At 43.5% G+C, this 19,088-nt stretch overlaps 1 protein-coding gene across 1 annotated transcript in view; it reads left to right on the top strand.

Annotated features, from left to right (window-relative positions):
* ATP13A4 (ATPase 13A4) overlaps positions 1-19,088 on the top strand; it is a 120,158-nt gene that overhangs the window by 16,107 nt on the left and 84,963 nt on the right. Inside the window, exon 2 of the mRNA XM_039230349.1 lies at positions 17,612-17,785. Within this exon, the coding sequence (XP_039086280.1) occupies positions 17,612-17,785 (174 nt within the window). The remainder of the gene's footprint in view (positions 1-17,611; positions 17,786-19,088) is intronic.

Here is a 19,088-nt window from a genome sequence, read left to right as displayed (position 1 = left end):
CATCCTCACCTTGTTCCTAATTTCACAGGGCGAACAGTCACGGTTTCCTCCTTATAAATAGTTACCTGTATGTTTTTAAAGATGCTCTGTATCAAGTTGAGGAAGTTAGTTTCCATTCCTAATTCCCTGAGAATTTTATCATGAATGGGTGTGAAATTTTGTCAAAAGTTTTTTTCCATGTCAATTGATGGTTTTTAAATAAATTTTTTTTTAGTCTGTTAAGATGGTGTATTACATTGATTGAGTTTTGAAGGTTAAAGCAGCTTCATATCCCTGGAATAAATCCTACTTGGTAATGTGTATAATTCTTTTAACCTATTTCTGCATTCTATGTGTTAATGTTTTTGCTTCTATGCTCCTGAGAAAAATTGGTCTACAGTTCCCTTCTATTATTTCTTTCTTTCTTTCTTTCTTTCTTTCTTTCTTTCTTTCTTTCTCTCTCTCTCTCTTTCTCTTTCTTTCTTTCTTCCTTCCATCCTTCCTTCCTTCCTTCTTTCCTTCTTTCCTCTTTTCCTCCCTTCCTCATTTATTAAGAACTTACTATGTGTGAGTCCCTGTGCTAGCTGTTAGATATACAAATGAAAGTCCTAGGCTCAATATCTGGTGAAGGATAGACTTCAGTGGGCTAGTGCTATGACTGCAGAACACACAAGATTCTGTGAGAACACAGAAGAAGCTACAGCTAATTCTGGATGACTTCAGTGGAAAAATGCCAATTGAAAACAATCTAGAAGTATGAATAGGAGTTTCCCAGCAAGCCCAGTTAGGGGTGAAGGACATTCTAAGTCAAGGAGACACAATGTACAAAGGTACTGAGATGTGAAGGAACAAAGCACATTCCATTCGGAGAACTGAATGTTGCTCGGCATAGCTGATGTGCAATGTATGTGTGTGTGTGTATGTGTGTGTGTGTGTGTGCGTGCGCGTGTGGTGGAGTGGTCAAAGAACAGTGTTGAGGCTGCAAAGATAGTGTGGGGACGATTAAGAAGAACTTTGCATGCCATTCTAAAGGGATTTAAGAGTTTTAAGTAGGTAACCAACTACTTCTTGGGCATTAGCACTAGAGGTGACATTCTGAGAAACGCTTCTGTCTTGGACGAACTGGGATGGTTGATCACTCTAGTAAGGAATTGTAATCAGATGTCTGTTTTAGAAAGGTAGCTCTGTAGCAATGTGGGAAACAATGCAGACAGAAGTGAAACCGGACACAATGCCTCTCGTAGTGATTCTAGTGTGAGCACAGGTGAAACTAATAAAGCAGGAGTATCAGGAGTGGAGAAGAGGAAACCAACTTGAGAGATATCTAGGAGACATATCAACAGACCTTGAACTAATCAGATGTTGAGAGAGAAGGAGAAGAATATTAAAGAGAATTCCTAGATTTCTGAGTCATAAAACCGAATGTGTAGAGGCGGTGGTGGTAATGCAGGGAATGAGAAGTGCGTGGTTAATGTGTTTGGTTTTATTTATTTAAAAATTTTTCTTAATGTTTACTTATTTTTGAGAGACAGAGAGAGAGACAGAGCATGACTGAGGGAGGGGCAGAAAGAGGGAGACACAGAATCTGAAGCAGGCTTCAGGTCCTGAGCTGTCAGCACAGAACCTGACTCGGGACTAGAACTCACAAACTGAGATCATGACCTGAGCCAAATTTGGACACTTAACCGACTGAGCCACCCAGATGCCCCATTTGTGCTTGGTTTTAAATTTAAGTTTAGGGGTCCCTGGGTGGCTCAGTCGGTTGACCTTCTGACTTTGGCTCAGGTCATGATCTCACCACTTGTGGGTTTGAGCCCTGCATCGGGCTCTGTGCTAACAGCTCAGAGCCTGGAGCCTGCTTCAGAGTCTGTGTCTTCCCATCTCTCTGCCCATCCCATGCTCATACTCTGTCTCTCTCTGTTTCTCAAGAATAAATAAATATTAACAAAAAAATTTTTTTTAACTTAAGTTCAATTCTGACTGAGGAGGCTTTGTAGAGAAAGTTTTATTTGAAAGTGTTATTAAAGATTGCTAGGAATTATTTTTTTCTGGGCAAGAGAGTAATGAGTTTGGGGCAGCCATTTGCAAAACAAAAACAAAACCCTGCTCGAATTAAGGCATATGGGTGAGTAAGATAGGGTGTTCCTATGAATGTGAATAGTTATATGACACACTCAGTTTAGGTGCTATTTTGCCTGATATGACTCTGATTAGACTGAGGGAAATAAGAGAAGACAAAGGCATTGTTTCATATGAATATAGGATAAGGCAAGACTACCCAATTGGTGTGCCACGAATGGCATGAGGGTGCTAGAGATGGATTACAGGGGTTCTTGGATTACAGGACTGTTGAAATATTGATCCCCTCCAGTTTTAGGTAGACTTATCCATTTATCTGACTTGCACTGTGCAAATGTCATTTTACTATGGGTGGCAGTATATGGAAAAGATGCGGGAGCACTGTACTGAGAGAATCCTTTCTTTTGTTTGGGTTAGAGTTAAGTGGACTTCACAGTTACCTAAGGTTTTATTAGAATGAAAAATAATAAAGCAAAAACTAAGTTTTTATTTCTTTCTGTCTCATAGACTTTATTTTTTCCCAGCTTTATTGAGATATGATTACATATAACATTGTGTAAGATTAAGGTGTTCCATGCAATGATTTGATATACGTACATATCGTGAAATTATTAAGTTCTTTATAAACAAACACTTGGGATCTTTTTTCACTATCCCTGGTGGGACAAATGTTATTATTTCTAAAAAACATATATACCCATTAAAATAAAAGCTGCTGAAGAGTACGTCATTTGCTGGTTTTGAAATTACTGGGAGTGTAGCTATTAGTATTTGAACTCTTACAGAATGATTGGCCTTTTAATAAGTCATTATTATGAAATAAGGAAAGGACTTGATTAAAAAAGAATGAGTAAAAGTATACTGATATTCATATGTGTGTAAACTTTCCCCTGTTTTATTGTGAAATATATTCTTATATATATTAATATCATATGCTATATGTATATAAAAATGCACAAATACTTTTGTACAGCTCAGTGGATAATTATAAGCTAAACATTTGTTAACCATCATCTAGGTTAAGAAACAGAATAATGCCTAACCAGTTTGGAAAAACCAGTTAGAGGGGGCATTAGTGTGATATTGTGAAATTTGAATATGGTTTGGCTATCAGGTGAGATTAAAAAAAAAAAATCACTGACCTGGAAAAAATGGAGGCCAGTAAATGAAAAAAGCAGATTATATGAGAGCATTTACAGTGTGGTTTCACTTTGGTAAAAGAAACAACATATATGCAGTAAGTTGTTAATTGTGGTGATCTCTGGGTTGTGGGAATGTCAAGTTTTTATTGGTATTTTTATTTTTTGATCTTTAAAGTGTGCTTGGGGGGTGGCGCTTGGGCAGCTCAGTCAGTTAAGCATCTGACCCTTATTTCAGCTCAGGTCATGATCCCAGGGTTGTGGGATTCAGCCCCACATTGGGCTCCAAACTGAGTATGGAGCCTGCTTGGAATTCTCTCTCTCTCCCTCTCGCTCTGCCCCTCTTCCCTGCTCACACACTCTCTCTCTCAAAATAAAAAATAAAATAAAATAAAATGTGCATGCATCGCTTCTCTATGAATAAAAGCATAGCCCCACCTCTCCGCCCCGAGATGATGTCAAAATATCTAACCCAGCATTTAATGTTCTGAATTATTCTTTATCAGTTGGGTGTGACACTCCAGGATATTTGAAAAAGTAGAAATTCTGGTCTCCTTTATTTCCCAATATTCTCCCAAACAATTTTCCATTCTTGTGTTACTCATTTCCATGTTACTTACCCTAATTTCACCTTTTGCCACAACTGTTCATTTGCTTGAAATTCTTTAGCAGGTTAGGAAGTGCCTTTTCTGTCAGTCAAAACCAGAATGATGCCTCATGGCTTGACGGCGACCTCTTACTGAACTACGAGAAATCTTCCCCAAAGCTGTGCTCACTTCTGACTGCCAGTTATGGAAATGAATCAAGTTGTCTTGTCACCTTGGGGAATCCTGTTGCTCAACTGGTGAATATGGTGCTGTGGCCAGGGGGTCATCCTGTGACCTGGTTGCCCCCCGTTCTCGGAGCCCAGCAGGGGCATCCTGCGTGTGGCACACCCCCTGTCCCAGAGGGCTGAGTTCTCCAGCAAGTGGTCTGCACAGTACATTGGCACCAATTTGCACAAATGGCACAATAGAAACCATCCTTTATTTTTCTTTAAAATGATGATGAAGCTTGAGTGAAAGCCACGTGGGCAGATTTGAAGTGGAGGTTGGCATCTCCATGGAAGGAATGTGTGACCTTAGTTGGGCACGTATGAGGGGACTGCAAGCTATTACATATTTGGCATTAGGGAAGTTCTTATTGTTACATTACTTACAGGTATCAAATTTTAGAGGGATCCAGGAGATCATATCATCCCAACCTTTCTCTGACAGATGGAGAAACTGAGGTCCAGAGAGGGAAAAGGACCACAGTTTTAAAGGACCACAGTTCAGACTAGAACCCCATCTGCAAGCCAATATTTATTTTGTCCTATACCAGTGGGCTTGCGAAACTGTGGGCTATGACCCTTGATAAGAGTTAAAGTTATTGCTTTGGGTCCAAGCCATGCATGCCCAACAAGCATTGGTATAATGTCTGTAAGCAAAAGTAGAACTGAGTCATTTGAGAGTGTATGGCATTTTTTTGAAACATCATATTAGTATGAAAAAATATATACAACCAATTTTGGCAGTTTTTTGAAATCTCGTATAAGTGTGAAGAAATATATACAACCAATTTAATAATAACTCAAAATCCATATGATCGTCGCCTGAGTCAGAAGCTAGAACACCGCTAAGCACTCCAGAGATTCTCCTGGGGTCTGCCCTAACCAGAACCCATCTCTTGTCCCCCCGGCCCCCATGCAGAAGTAACCTCTCCCCCGGCTTGTATAATTATTGTTTTCTTGTCTTTTAAAATATTTCTTCTAACTATGTCTGCATCCCATAACAATATTTTTGAGGTTCAGACGTTTGAGATCACACTGATCATATTCTTTTGTGTTTTGCTTCTGCTTATTATATCCCTGAGATGTATCCATATTGCTGCACAAAATTGTAGCTTATTCATTTGCAGGGTGTCAGAATATAGCATTGTAAGACTTTACTGTTTAAAAAGTGGGGCACCTGGGTGGCTCAGTCGGTTAAGCCACCAGTGGCTGGCCTGGGTGGCTCAGTCAGTCTGACTTCGACTCAGGTCATGATCTCACGGTTCGTGGGTTTGAGCCCCATGTTGGGCTCTGTGCTGACAGCTCAGAGCCTGGAGCCTGCTTCAGATTCTGTCTCTCCCTCTTTTTCCCTGTCCCTCCCCTGCTCATACTCTGTCTCTCTCTCTCTCAAAATTAATAAACATTTAAAAATTTAATTGTATTGTTGATGGACTTTTAGATTGTTTCCAGCTTTGAATTTTCCTTGTTTGTGTCTCCTAGTGCACAGGTGTACAAGTGTCTGTAGAGAAGATACTTACGTATAGAACAGTTGGATCACACAGTGTGCATATCTTTAACCATACTATGTAATGCCTAAGTGCCTTTCAAAGTGGTCTTGACAATTTCTCTCTCACCAACAATGCAAAGCAAGGGTTCCTCAATCTAAAAACGGGTGGTAACCATTGTTCTATCACATACTTTCTATTCACTTTCAGTATATGGAAAGGATTTCTGGCCCTCTCAATGAGAAAGCTAGGTAATATAATGCTTTTAGAATGATTTTTACCTACACAGGGCCTTGTTTAGGCATATCTATGTATCTATCTATCTACCTATCTAGATGTGTGTATGTATATATATATATATATATGTAGACATATATGTGTGTGTGTATATACATATATCAATATATTTATGTTGATTTTATGTTGTTTGAACAGGTAGAAATGGAGCTGTTCTGATTGAAAGGGCAGTGTTTGGTGGGGCCATGTGTGTTAAGTGGAAGGGAGCTCAGAGTCATTGGCAAGACAGTACTCAGAGTACTCCTGGGCCCCAGCCCAATGTCTGGCACATGGCACATTAGTAAGGTTGTCCGAAAATGCCACATTCTTCCCAGGAAGTAGAGTTTGCTTCGTTGGAGTTGTGGGAGTTTCATGTTGTGAAAGAAATACTGGATTGGGTCATCTCGGATCTTTTCTAAAATCTTGTGGTAAGTGACAAATAATTATTCCTGGGGAGAAACGCACATAACAATACGGGGGGATACAATTTATTGTCCAGATCAGTTGTCTGTCGATCAAAGAGTAGAAGGCTGACGGACTTTGGAAGGAGATCATTGCTTTTCCTAGTCTCTCTTTCTATATGCTTTTGTTTGAGAAGTCTCCTAAGATCTCAGCTTCCTGAGGCGCCTTGGTGACTCAGTTGGTTAAGCATCTGACTCTTGCTTTCGGCTCAGGTCATGATCTCACGGGTCATGATCTCTCACAGAGTTGGGCTTTGCAATAACAGCATGGATCCTGCTTGGAATTCTATCTCTCCTTCTCTCTGCACCTCCCACACTCATGCTCTCTCTCTCAAAATAAATAAACATTAAAAAAAATCTCAGCTTTCTTCCCTGAAAATGACATGTGACTGGATGCTTGCTGTAATTCATCGGGTTCTAATAGTCTATGATTACCATTTTTGGCCTCTCTGTTTACCAGTCTAGTAATATTCCAATCTAAGGAGTTACAATGTAATTGGATCCATTTGTGCTCTCAAACAGTATTTGTGGGCCTATTGTGTGCTGGGAGCTCTTCTACTCTGTGCCAGGGACTCAGCAATGAACAAGACAGACAGAAGTTCTGCTCTCATGGAACTTATTGCTAGGAACAGATCACACAAAAAACAAACAAATGAAAATATCAGACAGGGATAGGTGGCTTGCAGAGGTTTCAAATAGGATGATGTGCTAGAGAGTGATTGGGTAGCTTCCTGAGACCATGTGGTCGGGGAAGCCAAGATCTCAATGATAAGGAGGGGTCCGATGTGTTGAGGTGCCCCTGAAGGCTTAATAGTGAACCTTAAGTGTAATTGTCCTCACAGTGACAACAGCCTAGATTTGAATAATGCTTCCACCATGGTTACTCCATTCCATTGTCATAACAGTTTTGTGAGGGAGGCATTAGTGTTCTTTTAAGTGGGGCAATGATTTCTGGAGGATAAAACCAGTAAGTGGCAAAGCCAGATCTTGACCCCAAGTATTTGGTTTTTACACGGCGCTGCTTCCCCTGCTCTGCCCAGCCTTGGGTGCTTCCACTCTTCCAAGAGCAGGCTGCCCTGAAAGAATGGTAGTCCTCCATACTGACCTGTCTGTGCTTTGTCTTACATCACTCAGGCATCACCAGAAAGGTTTTAATTTGAGCACCATACGAGAACCTAGAATGTATAGGCCTCTTGCTCAAGATTGCCAGGCCAGATTAGGATGTTGCTGGCAGAAACTGCCATCTGGTTGCTGGGTGGAGTCCCTCTCTCCTCGTTCCCCTCTCTCTGCAGTTTGAAGCTTGTGAAAACCTGTTTAAGGGGGAACCTGAGAACGAGTCTGGACAGCACCTCCATTAGCTCAAATGTGAGCAATTAGCAAGAGTTAAGCCCTGTCCCTCATGACACCTGCTGGGGGAGGATGTCAGAGAGCAGAGGAGGGACCGAGAGGCAGGCTAGGGGGGAGGGGGTGGGGTGGGGGAGGGGGTGGCAGTGTTTAGTAAGAAGGACCGGACTCTGTTATCTAGCAGTGGGATGACAAGGGTACATTCTTTAACTTCTTTGAACCTTACTTTGCTTATTCCTCTCTCGCCGCTGATATTAACTTCCTTATAGAATTTTGACGATTACATCAGAATTCAGGGGCACCTGGGTGGCTCAGTCTGCATACGACTCTTGATTTCAACTCAGGTCATGATCTCATGGTTTGTGAGTTCCATCCCTACATCGGGCTTTTCCCTGACAGCACGGAGCCTCCTTGGGACTCTGTCTCCCTCTCTCTCCGCCCCTCCCCTCATGCTATCAGATTAAGTCAAAATAAGATTTTAAAAAAGTGTTTAAAAATCAGAATGTGGAAAAAATATCTTTAGGGTGACTGGGACATAATGGAAACTATTTACACCAACTACGTTTTCGTGAGCTTCAGCCACGCAAGGCGGACAATTATTGACAGGGCAGGGTGTTACCACCCTGTCTGCCACTGATGGCTCCTGGGACACTTTGCTTTTCTGCCAGCCAACTGATGTGACAAAGAGGAGTTTCCACAGCCCAGGCTGGCAGCATCCTGGGCTAAGAAGAGGAAACCCTGATTAGTCAAAGGACTCTGGAGTCCCGTACACGCCTGTCTGTTCTTCCTGTTTCCACGACCAGACTTCTGGCCAGCTAGAAAGGCCATAGGCAGCAGCCTCTTCCCCTGACTTCGCCTGAGGACCCCCCCCCCCCCGTTAGGGAAGCCACTTGTTGGTTGGGGAGGGGGAAAGACAGAGGTGTAGATTTTAAACGTTCAGCAGCTTTTGGCCACTAGCTAGCTGGAGTAGAATACACATCCCTGAATCCCAAATTTCCCCCCAAAAGCGCATTATCTGGCCTGACATGACTAGGTTAGTTGTTAACAGTACACTGACTCGTTATACCTTAACCTGACATTTTTGTCATGAAATACAGTCCCTGTTTTCCCACTCTGTAGCTCTCGAGGCTAGGTCCTCCACTTAGAATGCCTCCTCTCCCACCCTTCTTTCCGGACTATTGAAGTTGCAACAATTCTCTCCAAGTCCACCCCAAGGAGCAAAGCTCCTGGAAAGGCCTCTTGATTGTCATCTCAGTGGGACGGCCTTATTTGAACCTTCTAGCGTTTTCCCCCAGTGTTTTCCAGATGGTGCTTAATGTTTTCTGCTCAGAATTATATTTTAATTAATTAACTAATTATTACTTTATTTAATTCATTATCTCCCTTGTCAGCCCCTGGAGGGTAGGGAATGTATACTTAACAGACCGACATTACCCATGGCCTTAGACATGGTAGGCAGTTGGAGTTGAACTTGAGTGGAGACACTTGAGGGCTGGGAGGTAGCAGCTAAATATTTCTATGGTGACTTCTCCCATTCTGGGGCCTGCTACCTGCCACAGGGGTCACTTCACTGTTTGCCATAGCAGGTGTGTGAGGTAATGCTTTGGCAAGAGAACCGGGAGTCATTGGCAAAAGAGATGACATTCCAACACTAGGAATGTGAGAGAAATGCGATTCCGGGGCTGGGAATGAAATTGACATTCCAGCTGTCTGTCAGTGGCGGATAGTGAATGGCAGCCAGGTCACTAGATCCCCAAAGGATCCCCTCAAGGCTCGCACCGCTTGCCCCAACTCAATGGATGTCAACCTTGTTCATGGAAAATGGGGCTCAGCTGTTAGGTAGTGATATATTTCTTTATTTCTCAAATCACTGTTTAGTTAAAGTAGTGAGGTATTTCTTTGTGTATTTCTAAAATAATATTTTTTAAGTAATTTCCAACCCTGCAAACTTATCATAGCGCACTCACAGGTAATTGTGCACACAGCTTTTGGTCCAGAGCAGGAGCCTGGGCAGCAGATGTTTAAGTCCGTTTGTTTTTCATAGTCCAGGAGGTTGGTTTGCCTCTGTGGAAGGTAAGGAGTTTGTGAAACTCAGTTTTACCTTCAGCATCTTTTCAACCCCCGGAGACAGACAATAAGGAGGGAGAAAAAAAGAAAAATGAAAGCACTTGTGTATTTTATTTTTTAATGTTTATTTATTTTTGAGAGAGGGAGAAAAAGACAGACAGAATGTGAGTGGGGGAGGGGCAGAGAGAGAGAGACAGAGAGATGGAGACACAGAATCCAAAGCAGACTCTAGGCTCTGAGCTGTCAGCACAGAGCCCAATGAGGGGCTCAAACTCACAAACCGCAAGATCAGGACCTGAGCCGAAGTTGGAATCGTGACCTGGGCTGAAGTTGGATGCTTAAAGGACTCCAGCCACCCAGGCGCCCCCCTGAAAGCACTTGTTTAAGAAAGCTAGCCTTAGAGATTGATGTGAGTGTAATGCAAATGAAACTAGTTAACATTTCCTAATGACCAAAGACAGGGCAGTATCTTGGCGTTATTTATGTTTCCTCCCCCACCCCTGCCCCCCATTAGTGGAATGATTTAATTTGTTTTAATTTCTTTTAATGTTTTTTTTAAATTAAAAAAAATTTTTTTAATGTTTTATTTATTTCTAGGAGAGAGAGAGAGAGAGAGAGAGAGAGAGAGACAACGTGAGCAGGGGAGGGTCAGAGAGAGAGGGAGTCAAAGTCGGACGCTTAACCGACTAAGCCACCCAGGCGCCCCTAATGTTTATTTTTGAGAGAGAGAGACAGAGTGTGAGCAGGGGAGGGGCAGAGAGAAAGGGAGATACAGAAGCAGGCTCCAGGCTCTGAGCTGTCAGCACACAGCCCGATTCGGGGCTCGAACTCACGAACCGTGATCATGACCTGCGCTGAAGTCGGATGCTCAACCAGCTGAGCCACCCAGGTGCCCCTGGAATGATTTAATTTTTAAAGGGGCAAAGAAGAGGCTATAGTTAAACTTGGACTAGGAACAAGCAGAGTAAGGGTTCATTACCTTCCAGACCTTCCTCCCTCCCTCCCTTCTTCCCTCCCTTCCTCCCTTCCCTCTTTCCTTTAGTACAATCACTGGCTTATTTATTCATCCATTTAGCACGTATTTACGGAGTGTCTGCTCCGTGCAGATAATGTGCCAGATGCCGGGTAAACCCTACTAGAGGAGACAAACTCAAAAGGATCCTAAACTGATAGAACTTAAAGTCTTGGGGGAGCTGGAAAGGGGGCGGTTAGAGAAGCAAGCAAAAAATTCTAAGTAGAAATTGTGAAAATGGTAAAAAAAAAATATTATAAAGGGCGGGTGAGCTCAGAGGCTTATCATCATACAGGACATGAGCTACTGAGAAGGACACGCTTAAAGGAGGCTTAAACAGATGAGGGGTAGCCAGCCACGGGAAGACCCGGAGGCAGGAAAGGGCTCTCTGACGGTGGCTGCTGAAGGAGGCGGCTGGAGAGGGGCTCGGTTTGGGGAGGGAGGTGGGTGCAGAGCGCAAGGGCAATTTGCACGCTCTCTTAGCACCTGTTTCCTCATCTGCAAAATGAGCTGCTGCGCCCCCCTATGGGTCTCGAATGGCCACTTGGCTTGAAGTGCAAATCCTTTTTAACTGTAGATTTTAGTATCAACATTCTCTAGTTCTCAGCTGGGTGCCGAGGAGGACATGTAGGCACTAGGACCTAGTGACCTGCTGCGGTTGGGTGGGAGAATATCCACCTCCGCCTCTTTTGGGGCCAGAAGAGTTTTTCTTGTGGAGGTTGTGGGGCAGCCGTCCTCTGCACTGTAGGATGTTTACCTGCATTGTGGGATAGTCAACAGTATTCCTGGAATACTGCTCCTGGACCCAGAAGCCATGTCAGTGGCACCTCTCAGCTGAGAGTGACCAAAAAGTTCTCCAACTATTGACAAATGTCACTTGAGGGCAGATTCGCTCCTGGTTGAGAACCACTGGCCTATAGGCGAGGCTGTAGCTCTGATGAGCAGGCCTACTATGAGATGAGAAGTCAATGTGACCTATGGCCTAGTGTTGGAGAAAGGAGAAACATGTCAGGGACCATGGGAAATAGGTGAGCACCTGCTCATTTAAAGGGGGGCATCTCTCACTCTACCGGATTCTTTCTTCCTTTCTTCCTTAAGAATTCAGGTGCTCATGACTAGATTGTCCATAATCGTTTGACCATGACACTCTCATTACTTGTCGGTGTTGTGTTGCATCAGTTCACTTAGCTCTTTAATTGGTTCTTTAATAACGTAATGACCCCATCGCCCCCAACAAAGCTAGGACCTTGTCAAGAGTCTACACTAGACAATGCGACCCTGCCTTGCCTCAGTGGGGTAACTATTGCCCTGAACCATGTTTTCATCAAGTCCTCACTTTCCTTTCGCTATAGCTTTCTTTTATTTAAGTGCATCCCAAAAAGTCATTTACATTTCCAGTTTTTAACTTTGTAACACTGTGCTTTTTACTGAGGTAATTGTTTGCACTGACGTTTATCACTACCTAGTATGTCACTGAGAGTCATCCCTATTGTGGGGTGTCGCTGGAGTTGATCTGTCTGAAGCGCTGTGTAAGATCCCATTGTATGAACATACCGCAGTGCCTTATCCTCTCTCCCTGGCTGCCATTGGGACAGTTCCTGGGCAATTTGGTGCCCTCCAGCTGACTTTCCCGGTGCAAGAATGCGGGTACAGTGCCGTCACAATTCTGACTTATTTTAAAGAAAAGGTGGAAGTCAGAATTTTTATGTGAAAGCAGCTGGGAGACTAACAGATAGTTTGTTTTGTTTTGTTTTTGCAGTCATAAAGTACTTTATTATTTTATTTTATTTTTTTTACAAATAGTTTATTGTCAAGTTGGTTTCCATATAACACCCAGTGCTCATCCCCACAAGTGCCCTCCTCCATGCCCATCTCCCCCCTCGCCCCCCACACCCATGAGTCCTCAGTTTGTTCTCAGCATTCAAGAGTCTCTCATGGTTTGCCTCTCTCCCTTTCCCCTACCATTTCCCCCCTTCTTCTCCCCCACGGTCCTCCGTTAAGTTCCTCCTAATCCTCCTATACGTGCAAACATATGATAACAGAAAGGTTTAAGAAATGCTTACCAGGCTGACAAAAAACCTGTCTGCAGGCCATTCTTCTAGAGCCTCCAGTTTAAGATTTCTGGATTAGGTCACGCAGGTTGAGAGCATCTTGCTTCAATCTAGAGTCAGATGAATTTCGGGGAACCTGGGTAACTCATTCTTCCGCACGGAAGAGTGTCAAGCAGGAAGCTACTGAGTGAAAACTGGAGTAGGGTAGGATTTGTGGTTGGGATACACAGTGATGTAAATCGTATTCATGTAGCGATGTAGCGTAATTTGTTGTAGTTGCATGAAAATGACAGTGAAACATTTCTCTTCACATCCCAAATTTGGAAATAAGGGGGGAAAAAGACTATCTTAAGGGAGATTTTAAAAAATCACTTAAACTTTCAAATATTTACTGAAGCCAGTAAAGAAATGCAAAATTGTCTTTTTTTTTTAATTTTTAATGTTTATTCATTTTTGAGAGGCAGAGAGAGAGCATGAATGGTGGAGGGTCAGAGAGAAAAGGAGACAGAGAACTCGAAGCAGGCTCCAGGCTCTGAGCTGTCAGCACAGAGCCTGACGCGGGGCTCAAACTCACGAGCCGTGAGATCATGACCTGAGCCGAAGTCGGATGCTTAACCGACTGAGCCACCTAGGCACCCCATGAAATGCAAAATTGTCTTAAAGAGAATAAATGGCTCCCAGGCTAATGGGATTTGACTGTAATTTGAACTAAGTAATATGTTCAAAGAAGGCAAGTCAGTCAGGGTGGGAGATGGTCAGAGAAGAGCCTAGAACCCATTTTAAGCACTATGTTTGTATATAGCTCCATGGGCGGGTCAATCACTGGAGATGGTGCTGTTGGGAAGAGAACAAAGTCTTAATACCTACCCACGTATTCATCTAGTCGTGTGATGGTCACACACATCTTACTCTCTCATTCCAACCCATTTCTGGGACCTGGTGAGCTTGAATCTTCCTGGCCAGAGGTGTTCTGCTAGCTATCTCTGGGGCTAGAAGCTGAGAGCCACTCTCACGACTTGGTGAGCCCCTGGATGATGACATAACCCTTCGAAGCTTCTTGGAGTCAGCCAATGTCCTACTCTCATCACCCTCTCATGTGCATTTCCAGAAGCATGGTCTTCACACCCTCTACAATCATTCAGTGCTCACCTAGTGTGGGGCCGTAAGTACAAGTACAGAGCATAACCTCTGGAAAGATCAGTCTTGATTCAGCCTTATGAACCTTATGGTTCATGGGAATCATGCCTTATGGTTCTGTGGGAATTCCCTGAATCTATACAGAGAAGTTTGTTTATATACATCTGTGTGTATTTTTCTGGGGACAGGATCTATAGATTTTTAAGGGGTTCTGTTGGCTGCAGTAGTTGAGATTATTGCTTTGGGGAGCATAAGTTTGACTTTTTGAGTATAGGGGCTCTGCAGGGAAGAAGATCTGGACACTTGGAAGCTAAAGTTTAAGTCCTTAGGAATGCAAAAGACCTAGATCACCAGGGACAGAAGGGACAGAAGGATCAGTGAGTAGAAAGGGAAATAAAGAAAGGAACAGTGTGCTATTTATAATGCATGTTGACGGCACTGAGTGTGATAGTCGTTTGACATTTTCTCAGTATTTGGTTTTATTTTGTTTTGTTGGTTTTTTGTTTTTTGGGTGTGTGTTTTTTTTTTTTTTTGTTTTTTTTTTCAGATTGATTTCTTTTGTGGGAGGTAAGGGTAGGGGTAGGTGGAGTGCAGAGTAGCAGGGACAGTTCTCTCAAGCATTTTCAGGAACATGGGAGGCACTCCATAGTGTAGGAAGTAAAGTGCTACCGGATCATAACAAACAGCACCATGCTAATTTTTGCATTTTTAAAGCCAGTGTCTATTAATAGTCCCTGCAATGGAATTTGCAGTCAGTACCATTCAAGTCAGACCAGTTCAACTCACTTTAGTAAGCAATAATTGAAAACTCCTTGTCCACATTATTCCAGCCTTTCTACTAAAAGTTTGGCAATGGATTATGGGTCATGAGCCATTAACTGATGTTGTAGTGTCCACAGGACTGAGAGCAGGTAAGCTTTTAAAGCAACACTCTGGGGGTGCCTGAGTGGCTCAGTCAGTTGAGCATCCAACTCCTGATTTCTGCTCATGTCATGATTCCAGAGTCATGGGATCGAGCCCCGTATTGGGCGCTAGGCTGACAGTGTGGAGCTTCCTTTGGACTCTCTCTCTTTCTCTCTCTCCCTCTGCCACTTTTTCCTGCTTCCATGCTCTCTCTCTCTCTCATTCTCCTCTCTCCCAAGTGAAAAAATAAATAAAATAAAGGAACACTCTTGTATAACTGGGGGATATTCACCTGGCCTGACTGTCTCCTTCTGGTCTGTTCCTCCAGCATTTTTATTAATAGCACCCACTTCAGATGACAATTTCTATAGTCACGCCTCTATGTAACCCTTTTATTGCTCTAACCTTGTTTGTTCCTGTCATTTGTGTGTCTCTCTTCCCATTAAACTAATGAGCTCCCTGAGGCTAGAGGCATTGTCTCATCCATCTCTGTGTCTAGCACATGCCTGCTCTTTGATGGATGCTTAAAAATTGTTTGTTTAAATTGAACTGAAATGCAGGACAGAGTGAAGAAGAGCCTTAGAATGGCAATGACCTACTCACGGTATCCTCCTGTGCTGCAAAGGTCTTGACTGGAGGTCCAGTTTTGAGTTACTGATGAACTTTGAGAAACTTATGTTATCTTTTTCAACTAAATGGGAGAGTAGGTGCCCAAGGCTTTGTGAAGGGCTTTGAGGTGCCCAGAAAATATTAGCTGCTGTCATTATTACCAACAATAGTTGCTAATAATATCTATTACATATAATAACTTTACACTTCAGTTTTCTTAGCTGGAAATTGAAGATAATAATTCCTGCTTAGGTTATTTTGATAGTGAACATGAATTCACTTTGGAAACTATAGAGGGCTCTCATTGCAGAGCCCATAAAAGAATGCATGCTAACATGGAGATTAGTGCTTCTAGAATTGGCATATCTCAGACATATTACGTGGAGGGGGTGCTCAATTGACTGACAGTATAAAGAAGCCTTTAAATATAACATTCAAAAAATATGATACAGTTTCTGGGTTGTTGGGTAGAAGTTGAGCTATTCCAAAGTATAGGCACATAAAAAAGTACATGGGAAAATTTGATGGGATGGACTTAGGATAGGTATGGGATTTAGGATTGGGATCCTGCTCAAAGTGAGCTCAATGAAGCATTGCTTCTGGAACAATGAGGGGACAGAACCATTCCAGAGTTGGCAGCTTGAGAGCAAGAGCTTGAGTTTGGGACAAAAAAGAATTCATGTCAAGATAGACATTCTAGTTTGCAAAATCAGCCAAGAGCTTATGTTTCTGAGTTAATGTGAACGTTTCATCAAAGTCATGCCAAATGTGGACAATACCTACGGCAGTCAGCCAGCACCTGCATGCACTGCTTGCTAATAAGAGGAAGGCACCCAAAAACTACACATGGAAGCAGCTTTCAGCCAATGGTCGCAGAAACTTTTCTGATACTGCAATCTTTATCAGGTGAGACAGAGAAGGCGGCTGATTTCAAATTGTGTGTTCCAGCCTCCTTGTTATCCTAACAGGCACTCTGAGCAGGAGCCGAACCACTGATGCTAGGAATTCTTAGACCTAAGTGCCAACAGACTAAGGGGTAGAATTTCAGGTCTACTTCTGGGTGGTGGTCAGCTTGTATCAGGTGTAGCAGCAGCAGCAGCATAAGCGGCAGCAGCAGGAAATGCTTACATAGCACCTACCTCTAGTAACCCACTTAATTTTTGCCACAGCCCTGGGAACTGGGTATTATCACCACCCCCATCTGATGGATGGCAAACTGAAGAACAAAGATGCTAGATAACTTGCTTAAAGTCACACCCAGGAAGTGGCAGCGTTAGGCTTTGAATCCAACATGTCTTGGTCCAGAGAATGTGCTGCTAACCAAGATACTGGACAATTCTGGCCACCATAATCAGCACAAGTATACCTATGACTTTGGGCAATTAGGTGTGTGACTGAGACCATGAACTTCAGGGCTGGTTTTCCATTCTGTCCCAGGCTTTCCTTGAAAGATTATAAATCTTTAATTTTTCCTTGTCCAGATTATAAATTTATTAGAGGTATAAGACTCTTACCTTGCTCATATTTGTATCATCCCGGCTCTCATATCCCCTCCCAGCTCATGGCAAGTGTTCAATACCCACATTGTTTCTATGGATTTTCCCCCATGGCGTAAAGTTCTTTTTGCTGCTGGACAAGAGAGGAGGTGGGAAAGCACAGCTCTGCCCCCAAACACCTGACAGCCGATTGGCGCTTAGTTATTCATCCTCTAGTGGGTCACTTTGATCACATCCCGACCCCACACTCAAGGCTTGTTTCTGTCCTGCCCATATGGCTGCTGGTCCCAGCCAAGGGAACTATCAGTTGCTGCCGTCATCTGGTCCTCTTGTCACATGGCTCACGACCGTGCCTGTGAAGGCTGTGGATCAGACCTGGGTTTGAATCTTGGAAGCAGAATTCCTAGCTCTGTGGCCTTGGCCAGGTCTTTCTGAGCTCAGCCCCATCATTTGTGAATGAAGATAACATTATCCTATTCAGGGGCTGCTGGAGAGACTTAAATAAGATAACGTATCATCTAGCATTTGTGTTTGACACAGGGTTGTCAGGTGCGCAAATTATAGAAAGTGTGTTTCGTAGTTTGATCGTGAGTTCTGGAGGCTTGGGATCGTGTGTTATTTTGTCCGGGATCCTTCTCCATGTTCTCAGTCTCTCCTCAACTACTTCAGTCTCTGCCCCAGTTTTATCCCCAAAATCCCGGTTGCTTCATTTGCTATTTATTGTGCCTAACCAATATTTGGGGTCGTTTTGGTTCTTCCCCAGGAGATATTTGGCTACCGGACTCAAGGCTGCCGGAAAACCCTCTGTCTTGCTGGATCCATCTTCTCATTTGGGATCCTCCCCTTGGTGTTTTACTGGAGACCCGCCTGGCACGTGTGGGCAAACTGTGTCCCGTGTTCCTTGCAAGAGGCAGATGTCGTGTTGCTGAGGACAACAGTAAGTGTGTACCTGGAGGCCATTTCTGGACATCTCATTACAGGATGTCCGTGGGGAGAGGTGCACGTGGCAAGTTCCATCCCGGCCTTGCGTTTTATTTACCAAGAACTCGATAATTTATGTATGATGGGATCGTATTAAAAAGACCTACTTCACAAGGTATTCCTTTTAAACTTGCGAGTTGTATTAATATTACAGCCTTACAGCTATTAAGAATAACCATCTTAATAGCTACAAATCATGGGTAATGTGAGGGAGATAAGTCAGGCTACAAGTCACAAAATCCACATGGGTCCTTCCCTCTTGACTTGAGGTATCACACCTATCCTGGCCCCCCTGGGGCAACTCTTAAGGAAGAGCCAAGAAGAGATGGGGGGGAGATGGGGAGATGAGGGGCATGCTGTCTTCTGCTGATTTGAAAGAGCCGTGGTCTTTAAGAGACTGTGTCGCCTCCTGCAGATGTGCTAGAAGCGTCTTGTCCTGAGCTCATTGTCTCTCTCTGCTAAGACAAGGTCCTGGTAGTAGGGGGGCTTCCCCGAATTTGCCCAGCTGACATGCTGCCTGGCGTTCGTTCCACTTGTGCCATGTCTGTTCCTGTTGGACTGTCTGCTCCACGAGGGAAGGGTCCTTTCGCAACTTGCTAACTGCTGCATCCCTAACTCCGGCATGTGGTAGGGATTCCAGAGAGACGTGGGGGCTGACCAGCTGAAGGAGGTATTCCTATTGGTGGGAGTCACAGCACAGTCGCACAGAGAACACTTTTCTGGCTGACTTTTAGTGAGTGTTTCTAACAACGCATCCCCCCAAATGACCCAGAAGGACAACAAAATTCTTGAAAATTCAACCTCTGCTGGGCTTTTAAACATGTATATATATACACACGTATATAGCAATCTCTCTAGATAAATAGTCTATTTAATGCAGCAAGAGGGGATAGCAATAAGCCTTATAACTGGGACACAGGTGATAACTGAGGTACCACTTCCCAAGCTCCACTCTAGTTGTCAGGGGCAATGGTCTTGCTGCAATGGAAACAACCTCAGAAACAGAAAAGCTTGCTGCCTTTCAGAGTGCACCACCAGACTCTTAGGATCCGAGAATGTCTGCTTGGCTGAGCTGTAGCCTCTGAGATTGCTGGCAGTCATGGCCCAAATAGGAATAGGAGGGAATGAGCAAGAAAATAGCAAGGGAAGGGAGGAAGATGAAAGATATGGAGAGGGAAGTTTGGTAAAAGGAAAATGAAGAGGGAGAAAAGAGAAAGAAAGATCTAGTAAGAGTGACAGAAATAAGAAAAAGTGGTGTC

Source organism: Hyaena hyaena, unplaced genomic scaffold (genome assembly GCF_003009895.1).
Source record: "Hyaena hyaena isolate Hyena2069 unplaced genomic scaffold, ASM300989v1 scaffold_45, whole genome shotgun sequence".
In the NCBI taxonomy this organism is placed as follows: domain Eukaryota; kingdom Metazoa; phylum Chordata; class Mammalia; order Carnivora; family Hyaenidae; genus Hyaena; species Hyaena hyaena.
Note: the sequence above shows the minus strand (reverse complement) of the source record. Positions and strands in the feature narration are given on the sequence as shown.